Source organism: Dendrobates tinctorius, unplaced genomic scaffold, assembly GCF_039654945.1.
Source record: "Dendrobates tinctorius isolate UK_male_01 unplaced genomic scaffold, ASM3965494v1 ptg000143l, whole genome shotgun sequence".
Taxonomy (NCBI): Eukaryota; Metazoa; Chordata; class Amphibia; order Anura; family Dendrobatidae; genus Dendrobates; species Dendrobates tinctorius.
Window position 1 is genome coordinate 14,089,030 of NW_027361810.1, and position 23,634 is coordinate 14,112,663.

A 23,634-nucleotide genomic window follows, 5' to 3' on the forward strand; every position below is an offset into this window, starting at 1 on the left:
TCGGGAGGGTTGTACATGTGTTTGAGCATACTGAAATGACATGTGACTGCCAGTAACCGGGATATATATATATATATTTTTTTTTTTTTTATTTAGGCCTCTCAGGCGGCTAGTAGGAAATCTAAGTCTGACGGTCAGCTTGATGGCGCTCTACTGAATTCTTCGCTCAGCAACAACTCGATTTTGGTGGACCCCGTAGCTGGTATCCCTGCAAGTGCCAGTTTTCCAAAGGCATCATCCTCTGCATTTCCTGCACCAGTAGCTCTGAACTCAGGAAGCATGCCAATCCAGGCATCCCACAACGCAGAGGAGCTGTCCATATTGGCAATGCCTGGTACATCCTACACAATCGCATCTCAACATGAATGGCCTCAACATCCGGAACAGCCTAGGACAGACCAAGTATATGGCCATAAACAGGAGAGCTCCCTGCCATCTTCTCAGTATAATATGACTGCTCTCCAATTTCACCCTGGCTTACAACATCGGCCCGAAAAGGGTTCTGAGCATTCGCTTAAGCAAGAGCATGCTCATAAGTCATCTAGCGGCAAACATCATGGACAGATCTATGCCCCTCCTATGAACATGTCTCATAAAATGTCTTTGGACAAATATCGGGAAAAACGCAAACTTGAATCTGTCGACGTGGATGTTCGAGATCCAATTTCAACAGTCCACATAGACCATCAGCAACAGCATAAAAGGCATATCCAGGCATCTGGCGGCGGCAGCGTTGCGTCTCCTATCAAGATGAAAATTCCGTTTTCCAGCGGCGAAAAGACTGAAAAACTTTACTCCGAGAAAAAAGATAAGAGCGGTTCCCTGAAGCTGCGGATACCCATCCCTCCTACGGAGAGAACGTCCAGCAAAGATGACTTGAAAATGAAAATTAAGGTTTCGTCAGCGGACAGACACAGCTCATCTGACGAGGGCAGCGGAAAGAGTAAGCATTCGAGTCCGCACGTGAGCAAAGAACACAAGGACAAGCACAATTCTTCCAATCGACACCACGGTAGCAGCCACAAGCATTCACATTCACACTACAGCAGTGCGAGCAGCAACAACAGCAATAAGCTCTGTACGGATGGACTGCCTACAACTGTTTTACGGAGTCCTGTTGGGGTGCCCAACGATGGTGGTGCCCCGAGCTCCAGCTCCTCAAGAAAGAGGCCGCATTCCAATGACGCCTCTTACAACCACAACTCCAAAATGAGCAAAAGTTCCAAAAGTTCAGGTACTAGTTCTTCCTCTGTTAAGCAGTATATATCCTCTCACAACGCTGTTCTTAACCATCCCTTACTCCCTCCTCCCCCTGTCACATACCAGGTGGGCTACGGGCATCTCAGCACCCTCGTGAAACTGGACAAGAAGCCAGTGGAGAGCAACGGCCCTGATGCCAGTCACGAGTACGGTGCAAACAGCCAGCATATGGACTACAAAGATACTTTTGACATGCTCGATTCGCTGTTAAGTGCCCAAGGAATGAACATGTGATTAGCGCTCTTAATTTTATGCCCCCCACACCCTTACACCTTTCCCCTCATCTCCACCCTTTTAACTTGTATATATTATATATATTTTTTAATTTAAAACCAGAGAAAAAAGTTAGTATGGGGAAAAAAAGACAAAGAACCTTCCTTATCTAACCATGGTAACGCCCGTTGCCGGTTTCAATACATTTATAAGTGCTGCTTTTATCCCTCGCTCTGAAAAAGAAGAGGTTTTCGTGAAATGTCTCTCTCCACATAATGATAGTGTTACGAAAAAAAGAGAAAAAAAAATACTGTCAATTGCATGGAAGGTGCAAAATCCCAGTATTTCAACCAATCTATGAACATAAAGAACAGATGTTTTGCTTTGAAACTTCTAGATTTGCTTCTAGCCTCCGAAAGAGAGGTTGTTTGACAATTAGGTTTCCTGACGAGTGTAAATTTTTATTTCTAAATTTTTTTTTTTTTTTTTGTATATTTAAGCTGTATGTATGATATGCATGTCTCATAGGTAAAGGGATGAAAACGGATTCTACAGACAACTGTTTACATAACGGTGGAGAAGAAAATGTACATACATTTTTGTATGTTTAGATATAACCATACAATACTCAGGTTTGGAGCTGCTTGTAAGAATAACAATATACAGATTAACTTTATTTTATCTTCGGCAAAGCCCATCGATGTACTAAGCGAAATCAAGGATAGCTTTGTCCACATCTCCTTTCTGTGCTGCAACGGTCTGCATGTCGTTTGCTGGGCTTATGTCACACTAGAAAGGTGAAACTGTAGGCCTTAATGTGGGGGATCAGCTGAAAAACCACTAAAAAAAAAATTGCAAAGAGGACGTTTTATTGCTGACAGCGAGGCAGGAAAATTCCCGTACTGGTCGTCCTGAATGGCAATAGAGGGGAGTCTGTGCCTCCGAGTTTTAATTTGGCGACCACCTGCCCTCGCAAGTTTTGGTCCTCAGGGTTGCGAAAGGAAATGCGAAAAGTAGTAGAAAAAAATGTTATAGAAAAAATACAAAAAAATACAAAGTTTACATAATCTTTTTGCTGTGAAGTGCATTTAAGTGTTCATTGGCTTGATGCAGTAATAGACAGAAAGTTGCTACTTAATAATGGTAATTGTAGATTCATGTAATTTAAAAAAAAAACATTCAGATTTGTAAAAGGTAAAGAAAAGTATGAAAAACCATGAAAAAAAAGTTTTTAGTAGTGAACTTTTAAGTTAGTCTCTAATTTGTATTTTTTTTATTTTTGTTTGAGAACACCAGAAGTTATTTTGCTATCTGACGGGGATCACTGTTTCTATTAGTGTCAGAATGTACATGTCTATATGCCAACTTTATTTTTCCCTTTTTCAAATAAATGCAGTCTTCACACGAAGAGAACGAAATGGACCCCCTCTTTATTCCAACTGGGAAAAATTAAAATGTTGATATTTACTAAATGGAGAAAGCGCCCTCCGCTCCTCTCACGATGTTGCCTGTACGTTGTATGTGCCGCCTTTCCTGTCAACTGACACAACTGTAGCATTTTTATCTTTTTTTTTCTATGAAAATCCTATTGCATCCTGAGCGTTCTCATATTTGCGGTAACCAGTCCTGTACCTGTACTCGGGGTGAGCTAGCAGAAAATAAAGGGTTTATTTTTTAATCATGACTGTATGCACTATTGTAAGTCTCTTTTTACGGAGCGGGGGAGAAACTGGAATAATTGGGCTCATATTTATGCCCTGGGTATGAACCTGGCCTCCCATTTAGAGTTGCGCAATATCAAATTTTTGCCATTATATTGCCCAAGTAAAGTTCTGTTCAGATGACATTTATAGCCCGGAGCATCTCCTGACTTGTATCAAACCCGCCCCCCCCAATATTACTAGTCTGTTCTGTCCTATAATTCTCAGGTCAGTCACGTCTACAAATTGTGGCTGCGTGTCCCCTTTGTCTGCATTTTGGTGGAAAATCGCTTATCTGATATGGTTCTTTCCCTTTTCTCGTTCGCCTTATTGGGGGACACAGAGACCATGGGTGTATGCAAATTGTTCGGTTCTGAATTGACCCATAAAATATATACTAGATGGTGGCCCGATTCTAATGCATCGGGTGTTCTAGAATATGGCCAGGGTGAGACCGACGTTCAAAAGATGGTTCAGGACGATCCACCACGATCAGCGATCTCACTGCGGGGGCCTGGTCGCTGCTGTGTGTCACACTGAGGCTAAGTACCCACGTTGCAGTAATTTCTACGTCTTTTCCACAACTCTCGCTGCAGGAAAAACGCATGCAAATTCGATTTTCGCTTGCGGAATTCAAGCGCATTCCAAGCGATTTGAAGCATCGCTTGGAATGTGATTGACAGGTTGGTCACACTTGTCAAGTATAATGTTTGATAATTGTGATCAACTTTTTACTATTGATGCAGCCTATGCAGCATCAATAGTAAAAGAATGTAAAAAATAATTTAAAAAATTAAAAAAAAGGTTATTCTCACCTTCCGACGGCCCCCGATCTCCTGTCCATGCTCCCGGCATCTTCCGGTCCCAGTAATGCTTGGCGCGAAGGACCGGAGATGACATCACTCTCGCGAGAGTGGAACGTCATCAGTGGTCTTTCGTGCAAAGCATTACTGGGACCGGAAGATGCCAGGCACGTGGTGAGAGGAGGGAAAGAGTCCGGGGGCCGTCGGAAGGTGAGTATATCACTATTTTTTATTTTAATTCTATTTTTTACAGTTTTATGGTACCCAGGGGCTGGAGGACAGTCTCCTCTCCTCGGGATCCTGGGTACCATCCGCACATTGAGCGCTGCGCCGGTCATCTCCCGGATGCGTCGCCGCTGACCTCCGTGCAGCAGGAGATGACCCGCGGCAACCATCGGGAGATCAGCGGCTAGCGCCGCAGATCTCCCGGCGGTAGTAGTGGCGTGTGTCGTTCGGATTCCACGCCAACTCGCTGGACTGCACCTGCCGCTGATTGGTCGCGGCCGGGCGGGCGCAACAAATAAGCAACGCAGGATTTCCGTGACAGAATTAGACGAATATATATATATATATATATATATATATATATATATATATATATATATATATATATATATATATATATATATTAATCAGCCTACAGAACTTTTTTTTATTTGGCCTCCGTCGGGTTAATTCAACCTGTGTATATATCAAGATCTTTGCAGAGAAGGAAAAAATGGTAATCTGCTCGCCTTCCAGGTAGGACAATGCAGTGTGAAACAGCCTGTACTCGCGTAGGAACCCCGGTAGACCTTGTTCGATCACGTTTTGGTGCTGGGAGCTTAGGAACACACCAGGCTGGTTTCCAGGTCAGGAATGGAAGAAGGAAGGGTCCATAAGGAGTGGGATCCAGTATTAATGAGAATGTTTCAAAAATAAATAAGGATCACGCCTTTTGGTTCACATCTTTGAATAAGTGTTTCTAACCTGAAACGGTTTTTTTTTTTTTTTGCTTTTTCTCACCATGTTTTTATTGTACATTTTACACTTTCTCATTGATGCCGGAGCCCAGTCCTCATGGAGCCTTCTTCCATCAGGGATTTGTACCATATGTGACGTGATCAGAGCTTGCTTGGTTTTATACTGTGGCGTCCGTGGACCATGTGATTGGCGGTTTTACCTCGCCCTATGTTTCTTTGTCATTAGCCGGAGACTCTCCCCGATCTCTAGAACTTTAGCTGCGACCGAATCCTTGTGCTTATGGGGGTAATACTGCGACCCAGACTCGAGGTGACCTGTACTGATAATAGGGTGCAGTACGATACACTGCCTAACTGCCCAAGATTGGGAATGCCACTTTATGCCAGTTCTCGAGAGCTTTTTTTCCTGTGAGGATGTACCAGGCCGTGTCCCTTTTCACTGTCTGCTCTGGAAACTAGGCACAGCAGCCTCCATATAACTCTCCTGAAAAAGCTGCATCTTTCACGTCAGAATATATACCGTATATATTTTATAACAGGTTTAAAGTTTTCAAAGTTCCTGGACTGTAAAAAAAAAAAAAAAAATTGTACTCCTGACCTATTCGTGCTCCACTTTAATGCTGTGTTCCTGGATATTAATTTTTATTATTTGTGACAGATGGAAAAGTATATCTATACACAGATTTTACTGCAATTTGTTTTTCTATTTAATTCCTGACGGGTTTTAGCCAATGTACAATTACCCTCATCATTTCCCTCTTTTTGGCATTGTAGCTATGAACCAATGACTACTCTCGCCTTACAGTGTTGTATACATAGATTATTCCTATTGTAAGCCACATTGACAAATAAATGCAACATTGCGCGATAACCACGGACCTGCGTTGTGTATGTTGATGCATTATTTCTGCACAATCACTGACTGTATATTTTTAATTTTCTGGGTTTTGTTTGTGAAATATATATCTCCAATGCATCTAAATCCAAAAATAGAGCAACTTTGCAAATTATTTACAAAAATCTACCATTTGCATCTCCTCGACAGAACTTTGCATTGAATAGTTTAGAAAGAAAAGGGGTGCAGATGGAAAGGAAAAGGAGGATCTGACTACATCGGGCTTATTTGTAGTCTGTTAACTTCAAGATGCATAGAAGCTCTAGAGACAATTTTGTATTTATTTATTTTTTTTGGATTCATTGGAGAAACAAAAATTGGTTGTAACAGGCAAGTGTCTGATTTTGAGACTTCATTTCCTTATTCTAATAATGAATACCTTTCCCAAGAGTCGCCATATTTAGGATACCGCACCTGTGATTAAATTATGCCCCAAACTCTCATTTTGGCTGCATTTTTGTGATCCAAAAGTAACTTGCCACCCCAAAACACCTGTAATACGGTTCCCATAGAATTCCAAAGGACTTTGTGACTCATGGCCGCCTTTCCTGTTAGATTCTGTATGAATCTGAGAAAAAGAAAAGTGCCTTGTCTCTTGTTAGCTGCCGCCTTGAGAATAATTCTATACATGGCCTTATAGAGCCACCATATGGCGGCACTCTGAGCGTGTACAGTGTGAATCGGGTCTGAATCTGTAAAGCGGTAAAACCATTCAAGTCCCGGAATTTAAAAAAAAAAAAAAAACTTTCAAATTCTTTGTATTTACTTCCTGCTTTGCACTTTTTAGTTTTGGCTTAGTTAACCAGATCATGATGGATACTGAATGGCGGTATTATTTGTTTGAAATACCGTGTAATTATTTGCTTTGTGTAAGTTTTTTGTGCATGTGCTTTTTGTCCTTATGTAGTCTATATAGAAAGTGCTGGTTGTATGTGTTTATATGAAACGACAAATAATGTGCTTTAGGAAAAATGGAATAAAACTAAAAAAAAAAAAAAAAACCCCTACCCTTTAGGCTGTGTGCCCACGTTGCGTTTTTGCCGCTGCGGAAACGTTTAAAAAACACATCCCCCATGCAATCCTATGGGATTCCTCAGTTGCTGTGCCCATGCTGCGGATTTTCCCGCTGCGGAATCGCATAGCGGTAAAATCCGCAGCATGTCAATTATTTCAGCGGAATCGCAGCGATTCCGCTGCCATAGGATTGCATTGAAACGCTCATTTTACGCATGTGGCTATGCTCACCATGCGTAAAGTGAGCGCTTCATGTGCGGATGGTACCCAGGGTCTGGAGGACCATATTTCTGTAAAAAAATAGATGAAAATAAAAAATAGGGATATACTCACACTCTGTCTCCCCCCCCCCCCCCCCAAGAGTCGTCTCGGTCCTCATTGGCGCTGAGGGCAACTTCCGTCCCCAGGGATGCACTGCGCAAATTACCTCTGATGTAGCGGTCTCGCGAGACCACAGAGGTCATTTGCACAATGCATCCCTGGGAACGGAAGTTGCCGCCAGCGCCAATGAGGACCGGGACGACTCTTGGGGGGGGGGGGGGGGGGGGGGGGCACAGAGTGTGAGTATCTCTATTTTTTATTTTATTATTTTAAACATTGTATCTTTTACTATTGATGCTGCATAGGCAGCATCAGTAGTAAAAAGTTGGTCACACTTGTCAAGCACTGTGACCAACCTGTCAATCACTTTTCCAAACAATGCTTCAAATCACTTGGAAAAGAGCTAGCACTCTGCAAGCTAAAAACACTTGTTTTGCGTGAAAACGTATGCGAATTCCGCATGCATTTTACCCATGGCAGGAAGTTGCAGAAATGCGGACAATTCCGCAGCATTTCTGCAACGTGGGCACATAGCCTTACACGTCCCTCTACGTGCCATAACCTCGGCCATTCTGGTGCCAAAGTTTGAGACTAGGTTCCTACAGTGATGGGAATGGGTTGTGAGCACAAGATGTCGACCTCATGGAATTTATCGTTTTTTTAAGATGCAATTGGGATATTGATGGCGCCATTGTGTCTTTAGAGTATATTATACCTTAATTTATATCTCTGATTATGATTTTGATTTCTCTTCGAAGTAGAAAAATGAACAGATTTATGATACATTTTTCTTTTGCGGTCTATAAGGTGATTTCATGTTGGATTTTTAATAAAATATATAATATATATTTATTGAAAACCCTATATGAAATTACCTTATAGACTGTAAAAGAAAAATCAAATAAAAATGTATTATAAATCTGTTCATTTATTTTACCTTTTTTTTTTTTTTTTTTTTAAGAAAAATGGAGAATATAGTCTCAAACTTTGGCACCAGAATGACTGACGCTACGGCATGTGAAGGAGCATGTAAAGGGTTGGGTATTTTTCTTTTCTTTTTTTTTTTTCTTTTTTTTTTTTTTGCATTTTTGCTTGTTTTCTTGAAGCACATTAATATATTCTCCACCCCCTGTTGCAGCACTTTAATAAAAAAAAAAAAAGAGGCACATGAGCCCTTCTTAAGATTGTTTAAGTGTATAGCTACTGTTTTTTTTGTTTTGTTTTAATTTTTGCTACACTCCTAGAGTATTAGTTTAATAATTTACAACCCATTTAAAGGAGTTTCTTTTGTTTTGTTTTTTAAATATCCTTACATTGGGGGCGTCACACTAAATGGCAGCGAAAGATGCAGTGTCACCATACATTGTATGGCGCTGTGCCATTACCCCATGCTCATACGATCTGCTAATCGGTAGATGTGATGGGCGTTGGATCCCCACCGATGTGATTGATTACCTATTTTATGTTTTTGTTTTAAAGTCCTGGAATATCGCTTTTAGGGAAAAGTTGCCTCCATATAATTGTTGAAAATTATCATAGATTTGCCCTTTTTTTTTTTTTATTTCAGTTTTGAAAAATGCCTGGTGGGGGTGGGAATGTAAATATAATTTTGTAAAGCCAATCTCTCTGAAGAACAAGTATAAAAAAAAAAATCTTGTAAAAATCTTAAACTGCTTCAAGAAAACAAAATCCCACAAAGAAATAGTTTTCCTATAGCGGTTCAACAACTCGAAAGAAAAAAGTCTGCTCTGAGCCTTACAGTGTCATTACAAATGGGGGTGGATGAAGTGAGGGACCTTCTTACCTGCCACGTGTCTGGTATTTGGGAGATCGTTTTTGTCTAAAACCACGCCGTCTTCTGTCTTTAGGATTTTTGTTGTGTGTTTTTTTTGTTTGTTTTTTTATTATTTTTTTTTATTTGCAATAAAAAGTTATATTTTTAAAAGTTTGCTTGTGAAATTACATTTCTTTTGTTTTACTCATTTCTATAGTGGTTCCTTGTCTTTCACAGTTCTGAGAAACCAAATTCCCAAATACATGACGGGGACAACACGCCCTTATAAATATTTTAAGTGAATGTCCACTTTTAAACATGTTTTATCTAAATAAATCTAATTTTTTGTTCTTATCTTGGGAATACAGAATTATAGTAATTGATGCTTCTATGGTTATTTTAATTAAAAAAAAAAAATCCCTAAATAGAGATGAAGTTCTAATTGCCAGCATGCAACCACTGGGGGGGGGCACTTACACATTGCTACTTGTACATTGTGCTCGGTAGTTAGAGGGGTTTGCAACATCCTAATAAATATTTACTCTGTCGCCTAATTGGGGGACACAGAACCGTGGGTGTTATGCTGCTGTCCACTAGAAGGTGACTCTATGCATAGTCTGAAAAAGATTAACTTTGGCTCCTCCTCTGCAGTATACACCCCTGGACGACGTCAGCCTTCTCCAGTTTTTGCTTAGTGTCGCAAGGAGGCACACCTAAGATTTTTTTTTTTTTTTTTTACTCCGTTTTTTCCTTGATTTTTTTTTCAACGGATTACAGATGCTGAAAAGCGGGTCTCCAGCGAGACTCCCGGCATGGCTCCCTCCTCGGTCCCCTATTAAGGGGTACCCGGTTGAGGTCGAGATGGCTCTTCCCCATGTCGCTCCTTCCCCAGTCCCTCGGGTACTGGTTCGAAGTCGAGAACCCCCCCTCCTTCCCCAGTTCCCTTGGGCTCTGGGTTGAGGTCGAGGATAGGATGAAGCCCCCGGACGGTGACAGCAGCACCCTCCCTAATCCCCCTCTGGGGGCATTAGGTTGAGACACCGCAGGTAGGGCCTGTACCAGGCACCATTCGGCCACTTACAAGTCCAGGGACCCCCAGCCCAGCTGCAGGCTCCTGTTGGGACTGGGGGAGGTGAAGGCAGGCATGGCACATGTCAGAGACAGGGCTCCCAGCTGCATAGCGCCTCAAAGGGACCCCCCCACAGGGCCCAGGTTGCGCTCATGACCCCACCGCTAGCCAACCATTCAATCCGGGGGGTCTGGTTTGATTCCGACACCCCCCCCCCCCCCAGACAGCCGCGCCGTCCTGGAGCCCTTCTGGGCATGAGGTATCAAATTTAGTCCGCGGCTTCAGCCTAGCCAAAGTCGCCGCCTTATTCCCTCCCCCCGGATGACGAAAATGATACTCTGCAGTGTCATAGAGGGGGCGGATCGAGTCAGGAAGGGCGCGCTTTTACATAGCTCCGCGCACCCTTTTCAGCTCTCCACCCCCTCCACCTCAGAATTCCGGTGGCCATCTTGCTGCACCTGAAGCTGAAGGCAGCACAGCGGTCTCTGGGGGGCACAGGACTGGGATTTATCTGCGCTGGACCTAGGGGGCGCATCGGTGGGGTAAGATCACAGCTGGGTTCTCTGTACTCAGCTGTGAGTTCATATAACCTATAACGCTCCCCTATTCCTTTTCCTCTGCGTAGATACCCCTGTAAGGCCTCTGCTAATCAGCCTCTAGGCACTATGTCGGGCTCAAGGAAAAGGATCAGACAAGACTGCTTTTATGCAGTCTGCACAGCCTGCAAGGCCACTCTCCCCAGCAGCAGCACGTACCCGCACTGCCGGGACTGTACCCAAAACAGGATCAGAACCCCAAGAAGTCCGTACCAACGCTTCTGCGACCGCTACCGCGCCGGAATGGGCGACTCGGATGTCACAGTCTATAGATAACCTGACCTCCACACTACTGCAGGCTCTGCAGGGTCATGTCTCGGCTATGAACGTTACCCAGCAAAGGGACATCCGGTCTCAGGGACAGACCGCTTCCGACAGTTTGAGACGTAAGCGGACCCACAGGTCGCGTTCATCTGCGTCCTCACATAGCACTAGGTTGTCCCCCTCCAGGGAGGGACACAGTGGCTCCAGGTCACCGAGACCGTCCCCTGATAGAGAAAGACAATGCAGATCTCCACAACGATCCCAGACCACAGAACACCTCCGCCCTAGTTCGCCCGCTAGGGAGCTCCTTAGCGATGCGCAAGACTCAGAGGGCATATGTGACTCTAACTCAGATAATGAAACAGAGAATACTCTGGTCCCTTGTCCCCCTAGCAATACGGCGCTAGTTGAGGATATAATCTCTTCTATCCTTCGGGTGCTGGACATTTCTGATCCAACCCCGGAAGCACCAGAACACAAGATTTCCTTCGAGAGTGTTCAGAAACCATCTAAGGTCTTCCCTAATCACCTGGAATTTCAAAAAATACTTTCTAAGCATTTTTCGCAGCCTGAGAAAAAATTCGCCAATCGCAAATACTTGGAAGCAAAGTACCCCTTCCCACAGAAGAACACTAAGGATTGGACAGATCCGCCTGAAGTGGACCCCCCAGTCTCTAGGCTGGCAGCACAAACACTTCTCTCACTGCCGGACAGCTCAACCCTCAAGGACGCAGCAGACAGACAGGTAGAACGCATGGCTCGTTCAATCTTCGAAGCGGCAGGTGCCTCTCTGGCTCCCGCATTTGCTCAGTTTTGGCAGCCAAGGCCATTATGGCCTGGGCTAATGTATTGCAACAGGGCCTCCAAGCTTCAAATACTCAGCTGGCGGACCAGGCGGTGCAAATTGCAGTAGTGGCAGATTACATGGTCCATGCAGCGTTGGATTCTGCAAGAGGGGTAGCGGGAATAGCATCAAACGCCATCACAATCTGGCGTATTCTCTGGCTGAGAGAATGGAAGGCGGATGTGGCCTCAAAAAAGTCCCTAACAAATCTCCCGTACTTCAGTGGACGTCTTTTCGGTGAAAAGCTGGATACAATGATATCCAATGCTACTGGGGGTAAAAGTACTTCTCCCCCTCAACTAAAACCAAAACGCACGTTTAAAAGACGTAATCAATCTCGTTTCCGATCTTTTCAGAATTCAGGCTGGTCCGTCTCGCACCCAGCACAAAATCGTAACCGCTCCCCCCGCAGAGACAACACACGGGCGGCACAGAGGCCGGACAGGAACTGGCAGTCAAAAGCAAGCCAGGCAAAATACAAAGGAGGAAAAGCTCAGACTTTCCCCTCATCGTGACTCATGCCCTCCGGAAGACGCCCCACTTGTGGGAGGACGACTGCTACTCTTTCCTATTACAGAAGACAAGTGGGTCAAGAAAAATAGTTCTCTCCGTTCCTCCAAAGCCTCCACTCAAAGCTCGAGCCTTCCATCAAGCGGTTTCTTCCCTCCAGCAAGCAGGAGTCATAGTACCGGTTCCAGCAGATGAGCTCTTCCGTGGGTTCTACTCCAATCTGTTCGTGGTGCCCAAGAAGGGAGGCAGCGTCCGACCCATAATAGACCTCAAGCAACTCAACAAGTATGTTCGAGTTCGTCACTTTCGCATGGAATCCCTCCGGTCAATCGTTGCGTCCATGGAAAAAGAATATCTCGCCTCCATAGACATACAGGACGCATACCTGCATATACCGATTTGCTCCCGCCCATCAGAGATTTCTCAGATTCGCAATCAACCAAGACCATTACCAGTTTGTGGCCCTCCCGTTCGGTCTCACCACGGCTCCCAGAACATTTACAAAGGTCATGGCAGCCACCATGGATGTTCTACACTCCAGAGGCATAGTAGTCGTTCCGTACCTGGACGACCTCGTCAAGGCCCCCACCTTCAAGGACTGCGAGGTCAACGTCTCAATCACAATCGACACTCTGAGTCGCCTGGGATGGTTAGTCAATTTACAGAAGTCCTCGTCTACCCCGAGTCAGTCTCTGGCCTTCCTGGGGATGCTATTCGACACCTCCAGGGGTCTGGTGATCCTCCCCAGGGACAAGGCACTGGCCCTCCGTTTGGGAGTTTGCACTCTCCTCCGCAAGTCCCCCCGATCTCTCCGGTATGCCATGAGAGTACTTGGCAGGATGGCAGCAGCAATGGAGGTGGTACCATTTGCCCAGTTTCACCTCAGACCCCTTCAACTGGCCATCCTCAAGTCCTGGGACAGGAATCCGTTCTCCCTCGACAGGGAGTTCCGGTTATCATTGAAAACCAGGAGGTCCCTGCACTGGTGGCTCAAGCCAACCTCGCTTGCAAGGGGAAAATCCTTTCTCTCCGGTCAATGGAAGGTTTTGACCACCGACGCAAGCCTTACGGGTTGGGGCGCGGTGCACCTACATCACAGAGCGCAAGGCAAGTGGTCACCAATGGAAGCGAACATGCCCATCAACATCCTGGAAATTCGGGCCATCTTCCTGGCATTGAAAGTCTTTCATCGCTTGCTAGCAGACTCTCATATCAGAGTACAGTCGGACAATGGTGGCATACGTGAACCATCAAGGAGGGACCCGCAGCATCCAGGCGATGAATGAAGTAACACGTATCCTACACTGGGCGGAGGATGTGAGGTCGGTACTCTCTGCGGTCCACATTCCGGGTGTGGACAACTGGGAAGCCGACTATCTCAGCCGACAAGGAATGGACTCGGGGGAGTGGTCTCTCCATCCCGAAGTTTTTCTTCAGATCTGCCATCGCTGGGGGACCCCGGACATGGATCTTATGGCATCCCATCTCAATGCCAAGGTTCCCAATTTCATGGCCAGGACGCGCGATCCGCGGTCGCTCGGAGCAGATGCCCTGGTTCAGGACTGGACCCAATTCCAGCTTCTGTACATTTTTCCACCCCTCCCCCTGATCTCCAGAGTCCTGAGGAAGATCAAGCAAGAGGGAGTTCCCACCATCCTGATCGCTCCAGACTGGCCCAGGCGTACATGGTACGCCGACGTCGTGCAACTCACAGCAGACGCTCCCTGGCGTCTCCCCACACGTCCCGACCTCCTGTCACAAGGCCCGTTCTTCCACCAGAACTCAGGGGCTCTCAATTTGACGGCGTGGCCATTGAGACCCGGGTTTTGACCCAAGCAGGTTTTTCACCGGACGTCGTTAAAACCTTGATCAGGGCTCGAAAGCCAGCTTCAGCCAGGATTTACTATCGTACCTGGAAGGCTTTCTTCACATGGTGCGAATCTCGCGGACAGGTCCCACTTCCCTACTCTCTTCCAAAGGTCCTCGGTTTCCTTCAGTCTGGCCTGGACACCAGCCTATCCCTGGGCTCGCTTAAGAGCCAGGTGTCAGCGCTTTCAGTGCTCTTTCAGAGGCGTATTGCTAACAAGCCGCAAGTGAGGACTTTTCTCCAAGGGGTTTCCCGATTGGTTCCCCCCTACAAACATCCATTGGAGACGTGGGACCTCAACCTGGTCTTGACAGCATTGCAGACACCTCCTTTCGAACCCCTTAAGGAGGTCTCACTCCGCCTTCTGTCACAGAAGGTCGTTTTTCTGGTGGCAATCGCCTCGCTACGCAGCATGTCCGAACTTTCAGCACTTTCCTGCAGTCAACCCTTTCTGGTTTTCCATCAGGACAAGGGGGTTCTCCGTACAGTCCCATCCTTCCTTCCGATGGTTGTGTCCAGCTTCCACCTCAATGAGGAAATCTCACTACCATCTCTTTGCCCGGTTCCTGTTCATAGAGTGGAGAAGGCTCTGCATACGCTTGACCTTGTCAGGGCATTGCGTATTTACGTGTCTAGGACCGCTCCCTTTCGGAAGTCTGATTCACTTTTCCTTCTTCCAGAAGGCGTTCGCAAGGGCCTACCGGCTTCCAAAGCCACCCTTGCTAGGTGGATCAAGTCCACCATTCAAGAGGCTTACCGCCTCAACAATTCTCCCCTTCCGGCCGGTATCACGGCACACTCTACGCGGGCGGTAGGGGCCTCTTGGGCCATTCGGCATCAAGCCTCAGCACATCAAGTGTGTAAGGCAGCCACTTGGACTAGCCTGCACACATTTACAAAACACTACAGAGTGCATACCCAGTCCTCAGCGGATGCGAGCCTGGGTAGACGGGTCCTGCAGGCAGCAGTACCCCAAATCTAGTGGACTGTCAGCACAATATTCGTCCACTGCTTCCACCCAGGGACTGCTTTGGGACGTCCCACGGTTCTGTGTCCCCCAATTAGGCGACAGAGTAAAGGAGATTTTTGTGTACTCACCATAAAATCTCTTTCTCTTAGCCTTTAATTGGGGGACACAGCTCCCACCCTGTTGCCCTTGCGGGCCATTGTTACGGTTGGGTTCTCATATTGTTTGAGCTCGTTTATAGTAGCCTTCTTACAGGCATTGTTATGTTTCTGGTATATTCCTCCTAATGCTTTTGCACAAAACTGGAGAAGGCTGACGCCGTCCAGGGGTGTATACTGCAGAGGAGGAGCCAAAGTTAATCTTTTTCAGATTATGCATAGTGTCGCCTCCTAGTGGACAGCAGCATAACACCCATGGTTCTGTGTCCCCCAATTAAAGGCTAAGAGAAAGAGATTTTACGGTGAGTACACAAAAATCTCCTTTTTGTGTATTGGAAACATAATGTAGCAATATGCTGCATTCACGTTTTACCAGATCTCTGCACTGGCCATGAAAGATCCACATTCTGCTTGTATGTCGGGATGTCATCAATGCCATTTGCTAAGGGGTCTAGCTTACTGCGGGATTCAGTGCTACAGTCAGCCCTCTTCACACAACACTGATGTGATGTCACGAAATGCCGCTACTTCTGGCCATTATATGACTTGTAACCTCCGATTTCACCAGTTTTCCCCTCTGCAGACACTCTACTTTTCAGTTGTCTCTGAGCTAGTTTGTATATATACCCGTGAGCTAGATTGTATATACCAGCTGCTATGATGTCTCCCATACACAGCACACACACACATGATGGATTCCTGCACTCTTGTCTCTATGTAGAACATGTTCAGAAGCAGCACAGAGCAGTGTAGCTGTGAATCCAGGTCCGAAGTGAGTTAAGGCTGTGTTCACACGTTTCATTTTTGGTGCAGGCAAAACCTGCTCCCTTGGCAGTATAGAAGCTGCTAACAAAGGTTTTTGGTGCAGATTACTTGTCATTTGTGTACAGTATATGTTTAATAAAGTTTAGTTCTATCCACCAAAAACACAGTTGCAATTTTTCCAACGTTTTTGCGCTGTCTCGTTGATTTCTATGGTAAAAAAAAATTTTTTTAAAACTGCAGTTTTCCAATTCGGTCAAGAAAAAGAAAAGCAACTTTGTGCATGAGATTTCTGAAATCTAGCTTTTGCTCGTGCTGTAGAAAGCAGCTTTTAATTTACATTAAAAAAAAAAGCAGCAAATCAACTTTTGAACATAGCCTTAAAAACAGACTAGAAAGCAGCAGCATGATGGACATTATACAGCAGCGCTGTAGCTGTGAGTCCAGCTCAGGGGTAATGTAAACTATAAAGCTGCAGTTTTGCCTCTATCACTCCTCTGTGTAGATTTTATAGATTTTAATAGGCAGCTGTAGTCTAATATTTTAGCTGTATTTCGCAGTGAATGATTATTTCAGAGAGAAGTGACTCCTAAGTGGAGAAAGATGCAAATTTCTCTAGTTGCTTGTACTACTGATTGATGAAGTTGGTTGAAGCATTGCTGTTTTAATTGCTTATATATGTTGAGGTGAGTGCAAAATAAATTTGTCTAGGATAAAGTTGGCAGCGTGTAACGCTTTCAGCTATTTTTTATTTATTTTTTTTAAGTTGCTCAGACAATACTCGTGGTGATACACCTGTTCCTTTGGGATTTTTTTAAATTAATTTAATGTCCCCTCCAGGCTAATATGTGATGGTGAAGCTCATGCAGGGTGCTGCAGCTTTGCCTGAAGACGATGTCTTTGATTCTTGCCTGCATTCAGCTGGTGTGATTAGGAATGATTGACAGTTCAGACCAGCAGCACTGGCTCACGATGACGCGATCTGTGCACTCTCCAGCGCTACAAGCAGAGGCGGCTTGGTCTCTGCAGCAATATTGGAGCGCCGGGGCCAGATCTACTACGCTCCTTGCCTAGGAGACTGGCTACCGCTGACAGACGCATCAGTGGCTGGAAAACCTAAGCAATGAGCAGGAAACTAAAATACAAGATTCCTCCATTCGGGAGTCCAAAGAGAATTTTAATTACTTGCAAAGTTGCTTTTTTTTTTTTTTTTTTTTTTTTTTTACAAGCATTTGTCAAATTTTCCAATTGAACAACTTGAGCTTAAAGAACATCAATAGTTATACACAACCCCTATCGACTAATAGCAAAGGGGAGAGAAAAGAGTATCTTGTACCAAATATAAACTTTATTAAAGTAGAATGGAACAATTAAATTTAATCTGGTGAAGCAGGACTGTAGGGGAATTGCAACACATTATATATAAATCACAAGATTTATTAGTACAAGAATAATTATAATATTAAGAGCCAATTCTGTATATGCAACAAGAAAGAATTATCATTGACAAAATCCATAGTTCGAGTGTAACCAATCACTCAGGTTGAGGTATGAATAGTGCTGGTAGTTGGCTGTATAGCCTATACGGAGTATCAATGCTCAAACTGAGGACCGGGTAGCTACATAAGAATGTGTATCGCTAACCCGGTATACCATAGTAAAGTGCTAAAATAGTGCAAAATTCATACCTCAACCTGAGTGATTGGTTACACTCGAACTATGGATTTTGTCAATGATAATTCTTTCTTGTTGCATATACAGAATTGGCTCTTAATATTATAATTATTCTCGTACTGGTTGTGATTTATAAGATACTCTTTTCTCTCCCTTTTGCTATAATTGGCTGATAGGGGTTGTGTATAACTTTTGCATATTGAGTTGTGCCCCTATTTTATCCCATTGTTGTGGGATACTTCACTGTTAAAGAAGAACATCAATGCTTTTTTTTTTTTTTTTCTTTATGACTTTTATGCTTTACAAGTTGTATCAAGTTGTTCGTTATAGATGATTTCTTTCAGGTGCTTTGCTACATAAGTCATAATGTTCTATGCCTTTTTTTTTTTTTTTACATTAAGGAAAGTACTTTGCTGAACCTGCATTATCTGGTAGAAAATAATTTATTTCTTTATTTTGTTTTTAAATGTTCCTTGTTACATTCATGTCCCGCTCAGGCATCAGCGGCTTCCTGCTCTCTCCATGAGTGCTAATGTGTATGGCAGGGTCGGGATAGATGGCTGTCTGCCGAACAAACTTTTGGCTGACTACAATCTCACGTATGACCAGGATGATGAGCGGTACCATGAGTAGAACTCTTCCCTGCAGCTTCATACCCCCATCTCCCTCCCTCCATCAATAGCTTAGAACAAAATGTCCACTTCCAACCTCCGTGCTAGTGTGGGGTATCTCAGACCCACAATATGTGGAATAATCTGTTAATCCAATATCTGATGGTCCGTTGTGGTGATTAGCCGATGCTAATGAACGACTTGTGGTCGTCATTTCCATCTTGTTGCAGCGTCCTAGTAACACTGGTGATAGTGGTTATTAGTCTGTGATTCAGGTGTATTGGGACAAAGTACAAGCAGTAAACGCATTTGTCAATGTCATTAATAACTTTATTTTATTTTGGTCTTGTTGATTCACATGGCACAAAAATTATGATGTCCAGCTAACAAAAGAGTGCCGACGGAGCTGCTCCGCTGATGGCCGCTTCTCCTGATCCCTGCCAAAAAAAAAAATACAAATGCATAGTTTTAGCTTTGGTCTCAGAGTAAAGTATAATTCCAGCCTAAAAGGTGATTTCCCAGGATGACTGCGATGAACGTGGTTGCATTGCTGCACTTCCCCCATTGACACTTTTTTTTGTTTTTGAAGTATTGGGAGATTTTTTTTTTTTTTAGCTCCTATACAGTGTAGCCTCACTGTACTATATACTGCTCTTGTACCACGTCATCACTGGTAGTGATCGGGGAGGCTGAATGCATTTTTCCCTACGTAGCCGAGATGGCCAGGTAAGTAGCTTCTACCAACCAGTACCACGGACAGCGTATTTATTCTGAAGGCTCCTGTATTCATGCACAGGTTTTTGTGTTTTTCAGGGCATGTCCAGGATGTTTATATTAATGGCCTATCTTTTAGTATCTTAATATCAGATCGGTAGCGGTGCAACACCCGGTACCCCCGTGGGTCAGATGTTCTGATCCCTTCCGGAAGTGATGGGTTGTGGAGTGGAACTGCAAAACTCCGTCAACTGTATGGCGGGGTACTGCAGACCAACCCATAGTCATTCGAATAGAGCCAGATGTGCAGTACCCCAGTTGATTGAGCTTTGCAGTTCCACTCGGCAACCTATTAATTCGGGATGAAATAAGAATAGTTAACCGTTGGGGTGCCAGGAACTGTGCCCCACCGATGTGATATTGATGACATATCTTAAGAGTAGGCCATCAATATAATGTCCTTTTTTAATGTTCATATCAGTCTGTAATATTCTTATTGTTTGAGTATGCCGTAACTTTGGGGGTAGTCCTAATGCCAGGAGCTCTGCCAATATGTAGATTATAACAGTGATTTTTTTTTAACCTCCAGAGCAGCGCTCCTAGCCACCTCGCTAGAGGGTATCTAATCTAAGCCCATATTGGGGTCCCTACATGTTCAGGATCACTAACGTGCCTTGAGGGCGGACCCCCATCTATGTTATGATAAATCTTAGTGATAATGATGCACCAACTGCTTAGATCTCTACAGTTTGGGGTGTCTCCTCAAGGGGGGGCTATTAGTGTAGATTAACCATGCTCCTTAACTTAGAGCATGCTCAGTAATGGCACAAATAAAATTTGCCTCTAGCAAATATTTCACGTGGGCAATATTGGGTACTAAAATGAATAGTGATTGACATGGGGTGCAGGCCACGGAATAGGAAAAAAATCAAAACTGACTTTTTAATTTTGCTTTCTAATTGAATATGGTCATAAATTGTGTAAAACACCAATAGATTTTATACGCGTGCAAAATATTAAAAATTAAACAAATTAGCTCATTATTGGGTAAATCAGGCCTTATATCTGAGGGCAGAATGGCCACCGCAAAGATGACTGAGGGTGGGGGTGCGTTCTCAGCCCTGAGCACAAGTTATCCTTATTAATCCAGAGCCAGGACACCATGCATATTAGTCACCTCCCCTCCACTTCTGTATCCGAGACCCCATTTCTGTTCGGTATAAGACTCCTTTTAACTGAGAATCGCAATCTCTGGGCGCTCGAGAGATGCAAATCGTGGCCTGTTGTAGAGCATTGTGCGTTCATGTTCTGGGTGCGCCTCTACAATAGGATTCTGTTTCTCATGTGTTTTGTAACACAATAGTTAATTTGGTTCTAATACTAAAATCGGGGGTTGTGCAGAATTGTAATTTTTTTTTTTTATACCTCGCACAAACTGCAGCGTAGCCATCAGAAAACTACCTACGTATTTTTACAATTTTTCTGGAAATCATGGTATATGTCTCTGAGGCTAAGTTCACACTAGGCATTTTTGTTTGTTTTCTTATGTTTTTATTAATGCTAATTTTCAGATGTTTTACAGTCCCAGCAAAGCCTATGACATTTCAAAAATCTCATGCACACACATTTTGTTGTTTTTTTTTTTTTGTTCATCAGTATTTTGTGCTTTGCATGTTTTTTTTGTTTTTTTTGTTTGTTTGTTTTTTTTAACACAGAGCATGTCACTTCTTTCAGCGTTTTTCACCCATTGAAAACAATGGGTAATGAAAAAAAGCAAGAACAGCAGTATATGAAACCCATTTATTTTTGTGTTTTTTTTTTTTTTTTGTTTTTTTTTTCCTCCCTCTCTCTCCAGGTTTACCATCATGTCTTGGTCACCTGAGATGACAGTTGGTAGTAGTAGTACAGTTTAATTAAATTAGTGATGTGTAGAAAGTAAACATTGTCCAACAAAGTTTGAGATTGAACAATACCTGTGACTGACCAAGGTGTGAGATTGCACAATGCGTGAGCAACTCAATGGCAGACCAAAGTGTGAAAGTTAGGGTACCATTACACTTAAAGATGCACCAGCAATCCCAACAACGATATGACCTTGTCAGGATCGCTGGTGCATGATTACATGATCGCTGGTGAGCTGCCAAACAGGCAGCTTCACCAGCGATCATCACCAGCGAGGAAGCTGGTATCTAAGGTAAATATTGGGTTACTAAGCGGCGCGCATCACTTAGTTACCCGATGTGTACCTTAGATACCAGCTTGCTCGCGCCGGGAGCTGCGAGCACGCAGGTTTCTAAGGTACACATCGGGTAACTAGGTGACGCACGCCGCTTAGTAACCCGATATTTACCATAGATATCAGCTCCCAGCGCCTGCTTAGAGCACTGGGAGCCTCGCTGATCGTTGGCTCCCGCTGCCACACGCAGCGATGCATGCTGGCCAGCGGGAGAGCAACAATCAAAAAATGGCCCAGGATGATCCTGCATGACCATCAATACCCGGCAGGGGGCCCGGTCCCTGATGTGTGTCACACACCGCGAGATCGCTGTGGCGTCACAAAATCAGCGATCTCGCTGTGTGTGACGGGGCCTTTAGTGTCCTACAAATTCCCTGCACTGCCAGTGTCTTAGGTAAATTATTGCAGACCAATTTACATCCCTCAACTATTATATTTGTATGTGTATTTTTTCATGAACACATGTTTTGTATTGGTGACCTGTGTTCATGCTTCTGTGGTGGAAGCAAAGCTGAACTCTGGGATGGGATCCTGAAAAACGTAGCAAAAGCTTGTGATTTGCTTTGTGTGTCTTATTGGCAAAACTTTTACTAGTGATTATTCCAAAATCTCAAAATTGTAGATGGACAGTTAGGTCCATATATATTTGGACAGAGACAACATTTTTCTAATTTTGGTTCTAGACATTACCACAATGAATTTTAAACAAAACAATTCAGATGCAGTTGAAGTTCAGACTTTCAGCTTTCATTTGAGGGTATCCACATTAACATTGGATGAAGGTTTTAGGAGTTTCAGCTCCTTGACATGTGACACCCTGTTTTTAAAGGGACCAAAAGTAATTGGACAGATTAAATAATTGTAAATAAAATGTTCATTTCTAGTACTTGGTTGAAAACCCTTTGTTGGCAATGACTGCCTGAAGTCTTGAACTCATGGACATCACCAGACGCTGTGTTTCCTCCTTTTGGATGCTCTGCCAGGCCTTCACTGCGGTGGTTTTCAGTCGCTGTTTGTTTGTGGGCCTTTCTGTCTGAAGTTTAGTCTTTAACAAGTGAAATGCATGCTCAATTGGGTTGAGATCAGGTGACTGACTTGGCCAATCAAGAATATTCTACTTCTTTGCTTTAATAAACTCCTGGGTTGCTTTGGCTTTATGTTTTGGGTCATTGTCCATCTGTAGTAGGAAACGACGACCAATCAGTTTGGCTGCATTTGGCTGGATCTGAGCACACGGTATGGCTCTGAATACCTGAGAATTCATCCGGCTGCTTCTGTCCTGTGTCACATCATCAATAAACACTAGTGACCCAGTGCCACTGGCAGCCATGCATGCCCAAGCCATCACACTGCCTCCGCCGTGTTTTACAGATGATGTGGTATGCTTTGGATCATGAGCTGTACGACGCCATCGCCATACTTTTCTCTTTCCATCATTCTGCTAGAGGTTGATCTTGGTTTCATCTGTCCAAAGAATGTTCTTCCAGAACTGTGCTGGCTTTTTTAGATGTTTTTTTAGCAAAGTCCAGTCTAGCCTTTTGATTCTTGATGCTTATGAGTGGCTTGCACCGTGCAGTGAACCCTCTGTATTTACTTTCATGCAGTCTTCTCTTTATGGTAGATTTGGATATTGATACGCCTGCCTCCTGGAGAGTGTTGGTCACTTGGTTGGCTGTTGTGAAGGGGTTTCTCTTCACCATGGAGATTATTCTGCGATCATCCACCACTGTTGTCTTCTGTGGGCGCCCAGGTCTTTTTGCACTGATGAGTTCACCAGTGCTTTCTTTCTTTCCCAGGATGTACCAAACTGTAGATTTTGCCACTTCTAATGTTGTAGCAATTTCTCGGATGGGTTTTCTCTGTTTTTGCAGCTCAAGGATGGCTTGTTTCACCTGCATGGAGATCTCCTTTGACCGATGTTTCCTTCACAGCAAAACCTTCCAAATGCAAGCACCACACCTCAGATCAACTCCAGGCCTTTTATCTGCTTAACTGAGAATGACATAACGAAGGGATTGCCCACACCTGTCCATGAAATAGCCTTGGAGTCAATTGTCCAATTACTTTTGGTCCCTTTAAAAACAGGGTGGCACATGTTAAGGAGCCGAAACTCCTAAACCCTTCATCCAATTTTAATGTGGATACCCTCAAATGAAAGCTGAAAGTCTGAACTTCAACTGCATCTGAATTGTTTTGTTTAAATTTGATTGTGGTGATGTCTAGAACCAAAATTAGAAAAATGTTGTCTCTGTCCAAATATATATGGACCTAACTGTATTTTATTTAAATGGTGCCAATTTAATAATAGAAAAAAAGTAGTTTTCACTGGTATCATTTTTGGTTAAGTACAACCTTTTAATCACGTTTTGTTCAATCTTCCTGTACAAAGGGTGCATTAAAAATATTAAATCTGGAATTTT

The 23,634-nt window shown here is 44.0% G+C and overlaps 2 protein-coding genes across 5 annotated transcripts in view; one reads left to right on the forward strand and one right to left on the reverse strand.

Moving 5' to 3' along the window:
* The window catches only part of CCNT2 (cyclin T2), a 45,025-nt gene that overhangs the window by 13,982 nt on the left and 7,409 nt on the right, over nt 1–23,634 (forward strand). For 2 of the 4 annotated variants that reach the window (XM_073545528.1, XM_073545531.1), the window contains one exon: nt 97–5,816. In XM_073545528.1, the coding sequence (XP_073401629.1) occupies nt 97–1,494 (1,398 nt within the window). In that variant the 3' untranslated portion in view covers nt 1,495–5,816. Of the gene's footprint in view, nt 1–96; nt 5,817–23,634 lie in introns of those variants that run through there. The other 2 variants (XM_073545530.1, XM_073545529.1) reach the window with 2 other exon arrangements.
* Nucleotides 18,573–23,634, reverse strand: part of MAP3K19 (mitogen-activated protein kinase kinase kinase 19) — a 42,902-nt gene continuing 37,840 nt past the window's right edge. Inside the window, exon 14 of the mRNA XM_073545527.1 lies at nt 18,573–18,701. Within this exon, the coding sequence (XP_073401628.1) occupies nt 18,635–18,701 (67 nt within the window). The 3' untranslated portion in view covers nt 18,573–18,634. The remainder of the gene's footprint in view (nt 18,702–23,634) is intronic.